The 14,858-nt window shown below is 38.8% G+C and overlaps 1 protein-coding gene across 1 annotated transcript in view; it reads left to right on the top strand.

The window, feature by feature from the left end:
* LOC139936919 (unconventional myosin-Va-like) overlaps nt 1–14,858 on the top strand; it is a 98,688-nt gene that overhangs the window by 13,692 nt on the left and 70,138 nt on the right. The window contains 7 exon segments of the mRNA XM_071931745.1: nt 9,921–9,954; nt 9,956–9,982; nt 9,984–10,043; nt 10,045–10,109; nt 10,926–11,017; nt 11,020–11,054; nt 11,056–11,152. Coding sequence (XP_071787846.1) covers nt 9,921–9,954; nt 9,956–9,982; nt 9,984–10,043; nt 10,045–10,109; nt 10,926–11,017; nt 11,020–11,054; nt 11,056–11,152 — 410 coding nt within the window.

Here is a 14,858-nt window from a genome sequence, read left to right as displayed (position 1 = left end):
GAGGTATAAACTTCCCCTGGATTTCCTGGGAATTGGCTCGGTTTTGAGATAAGCAGGCCAGAAATTTCATTTTTTGAGAAGGCATGATGGCCTTGAGAGGGGCAGCAAGGCCAAGACCAGCCGCCATTTCACCAAACTCTTCCTAACTTAGGATTAATCTTAGGACTTAGGACGAGTTCAGTTCCATATCCAAGACAAAGGACGCATTGAACCCATCCTAAGTTATAGTGCTGGGCGAATAGTGAAATTTTGTTATTCGGATACCGCTGACCAACTATCCGAAATTAACCGGATATTCGAATAGTTTTTTTCGCCGCTAGAGGGCGCTAAAATAAAAATAAAAAAATATTTAAAAAAATATTTTTTTTTTTCGCTAGAGGGCGCTGTTCGTTTGTGAATGAGATTTTCTGGGCGGATTGATATTAGTTTTAGACAGTGTCACTCGGTTCATTCATAAAAATGACCGGATCTAATTTAAAGATGGCGATTTGCTTTTTCTTTTGATCGTGGATGACTCTACGTGAAGGAAAACTTTTGTAATCTTTGAACAAATTACGTCAGAAATGTCATTGTTTTGACTCTTCACGGAGGTGAGCATAGTTAAATACTTAATTTATGCTGTTTTATGCTGTCTTAATAGAAGTTTCATTAGGATTCAGACAAAACATTCATGTCAGTTGTCGCCCGACGTCCGCGGATATTCGGATATTAAAGAATATCCGGTTACTTGGTTGCAATTACAGAACTATCCGCTTTATAAATAGCTATTCGCGCCCTATGCGGATATCCGGTTAAGAAAAAAAAGGCATTCGCGGTTACGGATAGGAAAACCTATTCGCCATTAACCGGATATTCGAATAATTCGCCCAGGCCTACTAAGTTAGGACGGGTTACTCGTCCTAAGAATCCTAGCGTTTCGTGAAATCGGCTGCAGGGCCAACAGCCGAGGCTTATGGTATTACTTACAGGCCTGTAAAAGGCTGTGGTGTTCCCAAAGGTCTTCTACTGCCCGCATTCACATTCCAACTTTGGAGGATGGGATTACTCTCCAATATTGTGACATTACCGTTTACACTCAGCCGATGTGTAGTACACCTAAATAAAGTTCTCCAAATTGAAGATGGGAAATTAGATTGCAATTTCCTACCTGTTCCTATTTGTGGACGGTGCTTAACCTTGACAAGGGAAATCCCATCATTAACGCTGTATCACTATGTAAAGGTCAGATTGGCTTTAAGAAGTCATTTGGATGGATGAGAACTTGCAGGATAATTATTACACAAACTGACACAAATCACGGTTTCTTTTTCAGGGGTGTTTTTTTTTCTTGGGGGAGGGGCGAGGAGAAGACAGTATGCATCAGCAAAGATAATTTTACTCTTCAGTCACACTCTGGGCCCAATTTCATAGAGCTGCTTAAGCACAAAAATCTGCTTAAAAGCAAAATAATCAATGCTTAGTGAAATCAGAATACCGCCAAGACTCGACTCAATTGTTATGCTAAGTAAACAGTAGCTCAATACCAGTCACAAGCAATGTATATGGCATGAAATGTGTAAAATAAGCAAGCTATTTTCGTAGCAAGCAAATTTTTGCTTAAGCAGCTCTATAAAATTGGCCCCAGGTGACGTTGATTTAAACGGGCATAAAACAAGATGGCATCACCGACGTGGAATTACATGGGGGCCATGGCCTTCGTTGTTCCTGGTCTTGGCCTTGGTGCCCCTTTAAAGCTTCCCATTGACTTTAAAATCTTACAATGGAAGTGCCCTTTGCAAAATAAAATTGGCTTTGCCCTCTTAAGTATTAATTTCCAGGTCTGGCATCACTACTCAGGCTACGCACCAACAATTTGATCTTCCACAAAAGAAATTTGGTTGCTTTCTGAATGCATTTACCTCATTCACTTGACGAATTATACCCATCCATAACCCAACTGCCTAAGTGCCAAACCTTTAATGGGAAATTGAGTCGTAAATTGCGTTAATCGAACAGTCAAAGGTGCTGCTTAGGGCACCAGGATGAAGTAGCCACTTGCATACATGTAGCCTTGGCAGCCCACAGCTGACAACTCTATTTACAGTTGGTATGATAATCGACACATTGAAGGGAATGCACTGGATGGAATGCTTATTGTGTTGTAAAGGTCTTGTGTTGGATTGCAAATCATGGGATTTCACTGGCATTTAAAGGTACTTGACACCTTTGGTAATTTGTCAAAGACCAGTATTCTCACTTAGTGTATCCAAATGTATGCATAAAATAATAAATCTGTCAACATTTTAAGAGAATAATGAAAGAAAAAACAGTCTTGTGCACAAACTTGTGTGCTTTCAGATGTCTAGTAAAAGGCTTCAGGCCTGAAGTCTTTTAATATTTGAGTGAGAAATAATTACCTCTTTCTCAAAAACTGCTACTTCAGAGGGAACTGTTTCTCACAATGTTTTACACTATCAACAGCTCTCCATTGCTCGTTACCAAGTAGCTAACAATTATTTTGAGTAATTACCAATATTGTCCAGTGCCTAGATGAGGTACAGATATTTGTCCTGGTTTTCACTCTATCTCCATGGCACAGCACTTACCTACCTTCAAGAGCAATGTAAAATAAACAAATATCATGTCACGTATTTGCATTCAGAGTAACCTTGGGCGTATGTACATGTACAAAAATACCAGAAAATGTCCTGGCTGGTTGTGTGCATTTAACACTATGAAGTTTACATAGTATGAATGGTTAAACCACATTAAACCAAAATGGCATACATGAATCTGTATTTGAGTGTTGCCCAGTATCAATGGACCTTGAAAGTCTTGTCCTGTGTTCAAACAATTTTGAGAACTTTGGATGAATGACATTGCTTTAAAGGCAGTGGACACTATCGGTAATTACTCAAAATAATTATTAGCATAAAACCTTACTTGGTAACAAGTATTATAACACCCCTTGCAAGTATTGTGCCTGCTCATTGGTTTAGAGCGCGTCACATGACATGTCTTAGTTTTGCCAGACGACGGCCGTGTGCTAGAGCGTCGGTTTGCCATGCGCTAGTCCGAAGACTAGCACATGGCGCCGTGCGCTAGTCCGACAGACTAGCACACGGCGTGCATTACCCAGACGTCCGTTGCGTGTACGAGGATGATAAATTAATAGTCTGTAACCATTTCAGATTGTCCGACACTACATGCAACACAGTAGGTAAAAGTGTTTGCAATCTGTGTTCGCGTCGTCCGTGGATTGTAGCATTCAGGTCTGTAACTTAAAGGAACACGTTGCCTTGGATCGGACGAGTTGGTCAAAACAAACGTGTTTGTAACCTTTTTTTATAAAATGCATATGGTTGGAAAGATGTTTTAAAAGTAGAATACAATGATCCACACAAGTTTGCCTCGAAATTGCGTGGTTTTCCTTCTACTGTGCGAACTAACATGGTCGGCTATTTATGGGGGTCAAAATTTTGACCCCCATAAATGGCCGACGTGTTAGTCGACGAGGTAAAAGGAAAACCACGCAATTTCGAGGCATGTTTGTGTGGATCATTGTATTCTACTTTTACAACATCTTTCTACCCATATGCATTTTATAAAAAACGGTTACAAACGCTTTTCAAAGACCAACTCGACCGATCCAAGGCAACGTGTTCCTTTAATAATAATAATACAGGTTTTAGAAATGTTTGGGGTGTTATAAAACAAATATTGACTACTTTTACTCGTGCAATGGTTAAAAACTATGACTCCCTCGGTGATCCCCGGAGCATTCTATTTTCCCTCAGCTTCGCCTCGGGAAAATAGAACGCTCCGTGGATCACCTCGGGAGTCATAGTTTTAACCATAGCACTCGAAGCAGTCAATATTTGTATAATAGGGAGCTGTTGATAGTATAAAACATTGTGAGAATCAGCTTCCTCCGAAGTGATGTAGTTTTCGAGAAAGAAGTCATTTTCCACGAATTTGATTTTGAGCCCTCAGAATATTTAGAATTTGAGGTCTTGAAATCGAACATCTGAAAGCACACCACTTCGTATGACAAGGTTTTTTTTTTTCTTTCATTATTATCTCGCAACTGCGACGACCAATTGAGCTCAACTTTTCACAGGTTTGTTATTTTATGCATATGTTGAGCTACACCAAGTGAGAAGACTGGTCTTTGATAATTACCAGTAGTGTCCAGGTCCTTAAGTGCATAAGAAAACTACTTTCTGAAACAAACAGACAAACAAACAAACAAACAAACAAACAAACAAACAAACAAACAATTAAAAATAAACAAACAAACAAACAAACCAACAAACAAAAAACAAAAAAAACCAAATAAACAAACAAACAAACAAACAAACAAACAAACAAACAAACAAGTAACAAGAAAATATGTATATTGAACCCTTAGGGCCTACGATGCAATTTTCCATGTAAACTTTTAGTTATAAAGTCAAATGATAGAAAGTACTAAACGGTGGTACAGGTAGGACTTTTAAGTTTGTCAAAGTTCTGTCTAATTTTAACCGTTGGTCCCATGGGTGCCATTAGCACTAGAAAAGAAAATTACCCTCTTATTACAATTTGGTAAAGAAATTGAGTTACACAGGTTAATTGGACAATATCCTGACTCTGGCAGGTTTGGTAATAATTGAGCAGTCTCGCTTCAGCCAATTAGGAAGTTCTAATTAAAAAACTGCTTAGTGAGTTGGTGTTAATGCGTTCACCCCCCCCCCCCCCCCCGGCACTTACTGAAGGCACTGGTCTTCAAGGCATGGAAGGCCACCTGTTGGATGTAAAAAACCAGTGATGGGTTTCCCATTAGATACCACCCCCCCCCCCCAGACACTCTGCTTTTAAAACCTGGATTGTTGATAAAGGTTTTTTTAGTCATGGACAACACGTATAAAGCTGGAACACCTGATGTTCTTGTAATCCTATGGTGTCCCATGAGTGTTTTACTCACACATGTCTGATACCCTGACTTCTCTTCGCACCTTTGATATGGTCTGTGTATTTGTGAGTATACTGTACTTGTTGCATTTTGGGCTAGTTCTGTTGGTTTGTTTTTAGACAACTTACATAGGGTACAAATAATATCACCAAACTTGGCATCTAAACTACATACATGTAAGATTTGCTTGTAAGGTACATGTAAGTGACTTGACTTACTTACTGACAATGCTTAGATTTGAATTCCTGTGATGAGAGACAGTTGGTAATTGCGACACATGGCTCAGGGCAAGCTTTTGCATCTAGTTACATACGTATATGAAAGACACTGTGAATACCTAAACGCAATTCTGATGATTAAATATGAGAAATCTGCCTATACGCTGAAAACATCTCTCCATGAGTTTAGAAAACTTTCAGAAATCCCGACACTAAGGGCTTTAGGGCACCTTTACGAAAATTTGTACTTGAAAATTTCATGGGAATCAGGGCAATGGCCAGGGGTGGATTTCACAAAGGTAGTCCTAACTTAGGACTAGTCCTAGGCAATGCTAAGAGATAGGACCAGTCCTAACTTAGGATGAGTTACTGGTCCTAACTTAGGACTAGTCCTATCTCTTAGCATTGCCTAGGACTAGTCCTAAGTTAGGACTACCTTTGTGAAATCCACCCCAGGAGCACTTGGTCAATTGCCCCCATCATTAACATGCTCAGGCCTGGCGGTTTGGATTGGCATGAAACGAGCAGAGGAGCCAGATGACCTCCTCTTTCTTTAAAATGGGTGGGCGTTATAGAATGGGTGGGCGTTAATCCGTTGTAGAATGGGCGGGGAACACGTACGCAATGTGCATCCATTTCCTTCCCTATGCAATGTTGAGTGCTGCTCATTTTGTGGTTGGGATATGTGCCGCTGCTTGCTTCCGGGGATTTGAAGAAAAAAGTTTTCACTTGACATTTAGGGGGAAGTAGGGGGGCTGTGCCAACAGGTTTTGCCAACAGTGCATTTACATGTTGTACATGTATGTAGTCCTGTAATGAGGAACTTCCTGGTGGGAACCATGGGTACGTGTATGGATTTCGAAATCTACAATTTCTTACAAGTAAGGAGATTTGAGAAACTTGTAAAAGGAAAACTTCAAACCTGGGTATTTCACCATGTGGCAGAATTGTCCATAACAAACAATACTTTTTAGTCAAACAGTTTATGAAGTGTTATGCACCATGCCTTATACTTTACAAAGGCGATTGCCTCCATAATAATAATAATAATAATAATAATAATACACGGTTTATATAGCGCTTTTTCACGGTGTGTCTCAAAGCGCTTCCGACACTATTACCCCTGGTCACTGGGCCTTAAATCATTCCTTAAACCATCTCAGCTCCCTGGGGAGTATACAGCCTGTGCGACAATTATATGCACTACATGGCTAAACCAATCACAAGAGCCATCTCTGCCCTCACAGGTACCCATTTACCCCTGGGTGGAGAGAAGCAATTATAGTTAAGTGTCTTGCTCAGGGACACAAGTGTCATGACCTGGATTCGAACCCACACTCTGCTGAACAGAAGCATCAGAGCTTGAGTTCGGTGCTCTTATCCACTCGGCCACGACACCCCTGGGGCTTGCCTTGGTGTCCCTTGAAATGTTCTGGTTGAAAGTGTTCTCATGTTCTCACTTTATCGAGGAGAAAGTGCATTGCCCCTTCCTGAATGACAGGTCTGGTGCACTATAAAGCTCCATCTTCATATACTCTGTATAGATTTATATGGGGACTGCAAATTGTTGGTTTTGAAAGTTTGTTCAACAAGTCTGTCTGTGGATATAAACTTGATTTATGTTGACAAAATATTTTGTAAACCGAGAACAAGATTGATCAAACATCAAGCCAAGAATAGTTTTTAAACCAATGGGTTATAATAAACAAGAGAAGATAAAACAGGTTCAATGCACTTAAATATTCACAACAATATCCTTGAACAGTGTAATCTTGGTTTCTTAAAAAAAAAATTATACCCTCCCAACTTTCTTGGGATTATACAGCCTATAGCGCACCAAGCATTCCCATAAACCATCTTTCTCCCATTGGTATTAATTTACTCCTTGTTGATGCGAAGCGATTATATACTCAAGGACATGTGTCATAAACGGGATTCGAACCCACACCCCGATGGCTCGTTAAAAGTCCTTTTTAACGGGTACACACACTCACCCAGACATTCATTTTTAAACTACTTTTTGAAAATAATAATATTTCTGCTACTCTAAGTACTAAATTCTACCTATCATCCTCTTTCATACATTTGTGCGTTGTGTAAATTAAAAAATACAAAGCCTTTGTTCAAGTACCATCATACATGTAATCCATCTGGCTTGCCTGAAACTCCTTTCCCTAACAGACTGTCCTGTTAAAGGCTTTCCCGTTTGAAACCAAATATTGCGTTATATATTTGGTTACTTCCCTACAGGTGGCTTTTATCAGGCTCTGTAGCAAAGCTCGCTTATCTATTGCCCTTTCACAGCTCGGGTATATGTTCCCACTATTATGGCTTTACGCATTTGTAACTTGACACAAAAACGTCTAGGCTTAATCCATAGATTATTAGTCAAACCTAGCGCGATGATTAGTAATCAAGCGGTCAGGAATCAAGGATTTCTAGTGAAGGACTTTTTGAACAGAAATTTGGTGATTGATACAGATGAAATTTTAAATAAAGTTGTTATTGTTGATATTATGTTTAATTGATGTTATTTAATTGTTGATATTGCAGTAGACATGAAAAACAAACACTATAATGCAATGGTCATGGCAAAGCAATTCTTGATTCGGGTGGAAGCATTTTGATTTATGGGTGTGTGGGTGTACACAGTATATTTTGCAATTAAACACTATTTTAATTGTGTATTTTTAGTCTTTAAAAAAAAAACCAATTCCTTTTAAATTTATTTTCTTTGTGGTGAGATTTATTGCAGCTGCTTATAACCAGCCATTGATATTCTAAATATGGTAATGGACAATGTACTGAATTTATTAAAGGAACACGTTGCCTTGGAATCGGTACGAGTTGGTCTATAAAAAAAGCGTTTGAAACCGTTTGTTATGAAATGTATACAAATGTACATGTATGGTTGGAAAGATGTTTTAAAAGTAGAATATAATGATCCACACAAGTATCACTCAAAATTGCACGGTTTATATTTTTACGTCGTGGATTAACACGGTCGGATTCCATTTATGGGAGTCAACTTTTTGACTCCCATAAATGGAATGCCGACCGTGTTAGTTGACGAGGTAAAACGAAAACCACGCAATTTTGAGGCATACTTGTGTAGATCATTGTATTCTACTTTTACAACATCTTTCTACCAAATCAATTTTATAACAAACGGTTACAAACGCTTTTCAAAGACCAACTCGACCGATCCAAGGCAACGTGTTCCTTTAACCTTCAGGACTTCATTAAGAGGTTATATAGGCATGCAGCGTTCAAGCTAGTCAGACAAATCAAAATTATTGTAAAAGTGACTTTTTTAAGTTTTACTTTTTACACCCATGTATGTAAAGTATAGTATAGCCTACTCAATACTTTCCCGAGTGTTGTATGTTTTCTCTCAGGGGGTTTCATCACCATACCAAGAGGAATCTCACCCCTTCATCTCCTTCCTCGTTAAAGATGCTATGTCAGATTTTTGGCTCCAAACATTAAAAAATAGATTTTTTTTGAAGTGAATGGTATTTCAAAGAGTATCACCCGCTCTAACAAAAAAAAGTGTAACTTTTACTTTTAATGATCATAAACCATGACAAAAATATAAAACGTTTTCTTATAAAACACTTAAGAATTGGTCATGTGATATATTGTCGGGATCCTGACAAAGACTAATTTTGAGCACTTATTTCACTGCTACTAATAATTTGCGGACTTTTTCGAGCATTGGCTTAAAGGAACATGTTGCCTTGGATCGGACGAGTTGGTCAAAAACAAAGCGTGTGTAACCGTTTCCTATAAAATGCATATGGTTGGAAAGATGTTTTAAAAGTAGAATACAATGATCCACACAAGTTTGCCTCGAAATTGCGTGGTTTTCCTTCTACTGTGCGAACTAACATGATCGGACCATTTATGGGCCATTAATTTTGACCCCCATAAATGGCCGACGTGTTAGTCGACGAGGTAAAAGGAAAACCACGCAATTTCGAGGCATGTTTTGTGTGGTAATCATTGTATTCTATTTTTACAACATCTTTCTACCCATATGTATTTTATAAAAAAACGGTTACAAACGCTTTTCAAAGACCAACTCTACCGGATCCAAGGCAACGTGTTCCTTTAAATGAAAGCTTGTAACTTTCTCGACACCCATCAAAATACCTATTGAGTTTTAAATCAAAATTTTTGGGGTCAAATCGGCCAAAAATCTGCCACAGCGTCTTGACATACCCTCAGAAAATGTGAAGTGATTGGTTACAGTTGAAAGAAAAGGGGGAAGGGAGATTTGGTGTATATGTGTGGGAGGTAGTATGTTGGGAAAACTCACAAGTGCATTCACTCATGTTAACTTAAGCTATCAGATAAAGGTCAATAGTCTAGAAATAAAACAATGTATTTGGGAGGCACTGATGTGATTTCCAGGCAACGAGGGAAAAACTAGACAGCTCAATATCAAAGCTGGGTACTTTGTTTCACACCGTTAATACCATGACGTTAAAGAAATGACTCTTAGTCTAAGCTTCTCTTGTGTTTTTCTTTGTTTCATATTCTAGTTTTTCCCCCTAGAAATAGAATGGATGTATTTGGGGAGGCACTGAAGTGACTTCCACGCAACGAGGGAAAAAAAACCTAGACAGCTCAATATAAAGCTGTGTACTTTATTCCACACCGTTTAATACCATGACAATAAGAAATGACTCATTGCCTACTCCTTTTTTCTTACTTTCTTTCTACTTTCTCCTCCTCCCTCTCCTCGTCCCTCTTCTGCTTCACAGGTTTGATCAGAATCAATCGATTATCGTCAGTGGTGGAGAGCGGGGCAGGCAAGACGGTAGTAGTCGGCCAAGTATGCCATGAGATACTTTGCCATGGTGGGCGGTTCAACAGCCGAGACGCAGAATCGAGAAGAAAGTACTTGCGTCAAATCCCGTGATGGAGGGTTAAGTCCCTCAAGCAACCGACCAGTAATTTCAATCTCAAAAAGCCTGGTGGCACTTTTCTGAAAGGGTCAACGCAGGAAAAAGTTTCAGGGGACATTTTGGTACATTTCCATGAACTAAGATGGATAGATTTTAACATAGCGTTGATACAGAAACTCTTCAATTGATTGCTCAACAGAAATGCACAGTGTGGCAATCCTCAAAATAACCCTTGGCACCCATGCAATTGCCGTGGTGCCCTGTGCTTCCACTGTGTTGCTCTTTGCAAAGTTCTCAACACAAAAGTTACATTTTCCTCATAGAAGTGCCCCTTGTCAGAAGAAAACTGCTGGTGTCACTTCAAGAATGAAGTTCTGTGGATATGTACTTGTAGGATTTTGAATCAGAATAACATAGTTTCACCTGACCCTAATCACCTCGAACCCATCAAAATCAAACTGCATGTTTCGTTTGATTTTGTTGGATTAGTAATGCACAATCAAGCTAGACATGCGATCAGATATACATACCTCAAAAAGTTCTAACAGTCTTGATGTTGAGTTTTAAATCATTGGAGTTGGATTTTGTTTTTGTAGAATTAGGAAGGACCCAAGTAAAACAAACTTGATGAAAGAAAGATTAAAGTAACATTCTACAAGCTCTGCTTCTAAAAGGGATCCCTCCGTAGTGTTATATTTGTTTTGATCTAGTTCTTGATATATCTTCCACTGTCAATTTGTATTCTTCAAACTGATCTCTCTGAGTGATAATATCTTTTTATGTTTGATTCTGTGGAAAATAAATGAACATTGAATCTTAAAATCAAACTTTTCCTTTTTTACAAAAAAAAACCCCCTTTAGGGCCATCGGCAATGCAAAGACCACCCGCAACGACAACAGCAGTCGCTTCGGCAAGTACATTGAAATCAGCTTCAACACCCAACACCACATCATCGCGCCAATATGAGGACGTACCTCTTGGAGAAATCAACGTGTCGTCTTCCAGGCTGAGGAGGAGAGGAATTACCACATCTTCTATCAGCTGTGTGCATCCTGCAACCTCCCTGAGCTGGCTGCACTCAAACTGGGTACGAACTCGGGGCTTTCTGGGTTTCTGTTAAAAACACCTTGGAGACTCTTGTTTACACAAAGAGTGACCTTGGCATAGGTCCTGTGCTCTTAAAGGATTCGGGTACTTTTTCAAAATGTCCACAGATTTACATTAAACTTACAGGGTTTGAAGATAATGATAGTGGAAAGCTTCCCTTCAAATAATACTAACTAAGGTTGTGTAGTTTTTGAGAAATGAGTAAAACAAGTCACAAAATAATTTTGGTCTCATGAGACCAAAATTATTTTAGCATGTCAAATCCCCTTTACCAGCTATGATATTGTACCAAAACCATAGCATAACTGGTTAATTCGTTTTTACATGCTAATACTGAGACAAAAATTATTACTTTTACTCATTTCTCAAAAACTACAGCACCTCAGTAAGTAATATTTCAAGGGAAGCTTCCTACTATCATAATCTTCAAACTGTGTAAGTTTAAATCTGTGGACATTGTGTTTTTTTTAGGAAATAGTACATAGACCCTTTAAGTCGTGTTCTCCCATTTGACTTTTGCTTCTGCTGCCACCTGGAAAGTTACCGTGACTGGCTTTGGTGTAATTCTACCTTGCGTTCCCACCTGGACTTAACAGCGGAGCGTTTCCCATAGAATTTTTTTTAGCGGTTCTGTTAAGTTACTGTAACTGCGCCGTAGTCGTCCATGACCCCTTTCGGCCTTTAAGTTTTATATCACAATCATGGTTAGTTGTCAGGGAGGGCAGTTTACCATGCATTCCCATTGGATTTAATTCTGGGGGTTTTTATACAAAAAGTCTTGGTACTTAAACAAAAAAATTGTCCAATCGAAACTCGGTTTTAGTGTCACATTTTTTGAGGACCCAGGGGGATTTCACAAAGATTGATCTTAACTGGGTATCACTCTCAATTCCTGAGAAAAGTTTGATGATATCGACAACTCATCTTTAAAAGATGAATCATAGCTCTTCGTGAAACTGAGACTTGAATGATTGTACAGGAAGAGTTGGGTTTGGCCCCGGTGATTCTTGTTCCTGTAAGAAGCACCTTAATTCTCAGATTTCTTAGAGTTTCAAGTTGTTGCAAGAACTGTAAGAAAAAAATAGCTTGTTTGAGATAGAAAACGATTTTAGTTACATCCCAACTATTGTACAAACTGTCTGTTTTGGTTGAAGCCCTTTCAATGCGAAGTTTATACAAAAACTAAAAATCCATGAGCATTTTTGCCAACAAGTTCCTGTGAGTTTGAAGTTGACGCATAATGGAAGTATGACACTTGCAAAACTCAGGCTCAGAATTCCCCTAAGTTTTGCAAAATTCCTGTGGAGAAAAAGCCCTAGAGTCCAGTGACATGTATTGGAAAAAAAAATCAGCGGAACTAGGCCAGGTGTCAAATACATTGTGTCAGAAATATTCACGAGGCGACACCTTAGGTTTTTTTTTAGTGATGTGGGAATCCAGCTTTAAAATTTACAGACACAGAGGGAAGCATTGATACTCAAAATGTCAAACGGATGCTCAATGGTTTCCTCAAGGGTTGCTTTATGGCCCTAATCCAACAGACTAGTGCTGGACGATTTCCTGTCAGCCCTTCCTTAATTTACAGAATGGTGGAAATGTCAAAAGCGTTTCCCTATACTATGTAATGCTGTGCTCAATTTCATCAAGTTGTGAAGCAGGACATTTTGCCCAGTAATTTTAGTTGGTGAGGATAAACATAGCTGGTCACCAGGCACAACAATGTGAATTATACAGTAGTTTGGCTGGTTGACAGTTTCTGCTGAGCACAAGATTTCTGAGCACTTACTAGGAAGAGCAAATTTGTATGCTTGTCAGTTTGAAATTGTGCCCTGTACATTTAGTTTTTTAAAAAGATGAAGAAAACAAAATGCAAAACATGAAAACAAATCTTGCTTAGCAGTAGTGCTGGGCGAATAGTGAATTTTTGTTATTCGGATACCGCTGGCCAACTATCCGAAATTAACCGGATATTCGAATAGTTTTTTTTGCCGCTAGAGGGCGCTATTTAAAAAAAAAAAAAATTAAAAAAAAATTAAAAATATTTTTTTTTTGCCGCTAGAGGGCGCTGTTCGTTTGTGAATGAGATCTTATGGGCGGATTGATATTAGTTTTAGACAGTGTCACTCGGTTCATTCATAAAAATGACCGGATCTAATTTAAAGATGGCGATTTGCTTTTTCTTTTGATCGTGATTGACTCTACGTGAAGGAAAACTTTTGTAATCTTTGAACAAATTACGTCAGAAATGTCATTGTTTTAACTCTTCACGGAGGTGAGCATAGTTAAATACTTAATATATGCTGTTTTATGCTGTCTTAATAGAAGTTTCATAAGGATTCAGACAAAATATTCATATCAGTTGTCGCCCGACGTCCGCGGATATTCGGATATTAAAGAATATCCGGTTACTCGGTTGTAATTACAGAATTATCCGGTTTGTAAATAGGTATTCGCGCCCTATGCGGATATCCGGTTAAGAAAAAAAAGGCATTCGCGGTTACGGATAGGAAAACCTATTCGCCATTAACCGGATATTCGAATAATTCGCCCAGGCCTACTTAGCAGGTTCCCCTTTAGAATACCATAAAATATCCACTACTTCTTTTAAGTGGTACAGAGATGCATAAATATAAAAAATAAATAGCAGGGTGTTTTTTTTCCTTTGAGCTTTTGCTGGATGATGTAATTAAATGTGCAACTTTTTCACCCTCTGAGAAATTGAGTTGGCCCAGACTGACACATGAACTTGTCAATTACATCAAGGATTGGACTGGCACACAGGGAGGAAATCATTTGAGATCTTGTGTCCTTTTTAAAGATTTGTTTCTCTCTTTTTCCCCCCTTTTTTCTGGGTGGGGGGGGGGAACAAGTTCATGTAGGGATAATTCTAGACCAGGGAATTACTGATAAGCCTATGAGTTGAACTACATACAAGGATGTATAGGAAGAGATTGAAATGGAGTAACAAATTTGAAGTTAATTTTGGATTTACAGACCTTGAGTTTAACTCTTATAGGAAGTCTTTATTTTCTTAATTTCGTCAGAAAAGGGCCCTCATGTAAGAAGTTTTGGGAAGATATTTTGAGTGGGGCAAAATGGCCAAGACTGGGCTACATGTATGCTCTCTTAGCTCTCTTTGTCATTCTGTCAAGTTCGTACCAACCCTCCCCTCCCCTAAATTTTCTCAAAAATGCATCCTTGTGGAAGCATTCTTTTGTTCTTTCTCTTGTCCCTGCACATTGCAGTTTCCCACAGTCTTCGACACAAATTTGTTTGAGCATAATTTTTTTTGTCTACAAATGTGAATCGAAGACGCCCTCGCTCTGTCAAAACACCCAGATCCCATTTCTTAAAGTCCTCAGTTTCAAGGGGTAGACACCCTTAAGTTTGTCAACCTGATCAATCAAGGATGTCGGTTTGCTCTCATTGTTTTGAATGTTTTAAGTGATGTTCTCATCGGTTTTGTACAAGAAAGCAAAGTGAGATGTCAAAACACCCGGATTCCTTTTTTGTAACAGTCCTTGGTTATAGTCCTCGATTTCAACGGGTACACACCCCCTTATACAACAAGGAAGTTACTGGTAACTACTATTTTGAAAAGAGCTCAACAATAATTTTGAAAGGAAGGCAACACCTTATAAAAGTTTGCCTTGCCCATTTGATGAGCTTGGGCTTTAGTGAACTTT

Source organism: Asterias amurensis, chromosome 5 (assembly GCF_032118995.1).
Source record: "Asterias amurensis chromosome 5, ASM3211899v1".
NCBI lineage: Eukaryota > Metazoa > Echinodermata > Asteroidea > Forcipulatida > Asteriidae > Asterias > Asterias amurensis.
The sequence above is the reverse complement of the archived record's forward strand: the minus strand, read 5'-3'. Positions and strand labels throughout refer to the sequence as shown.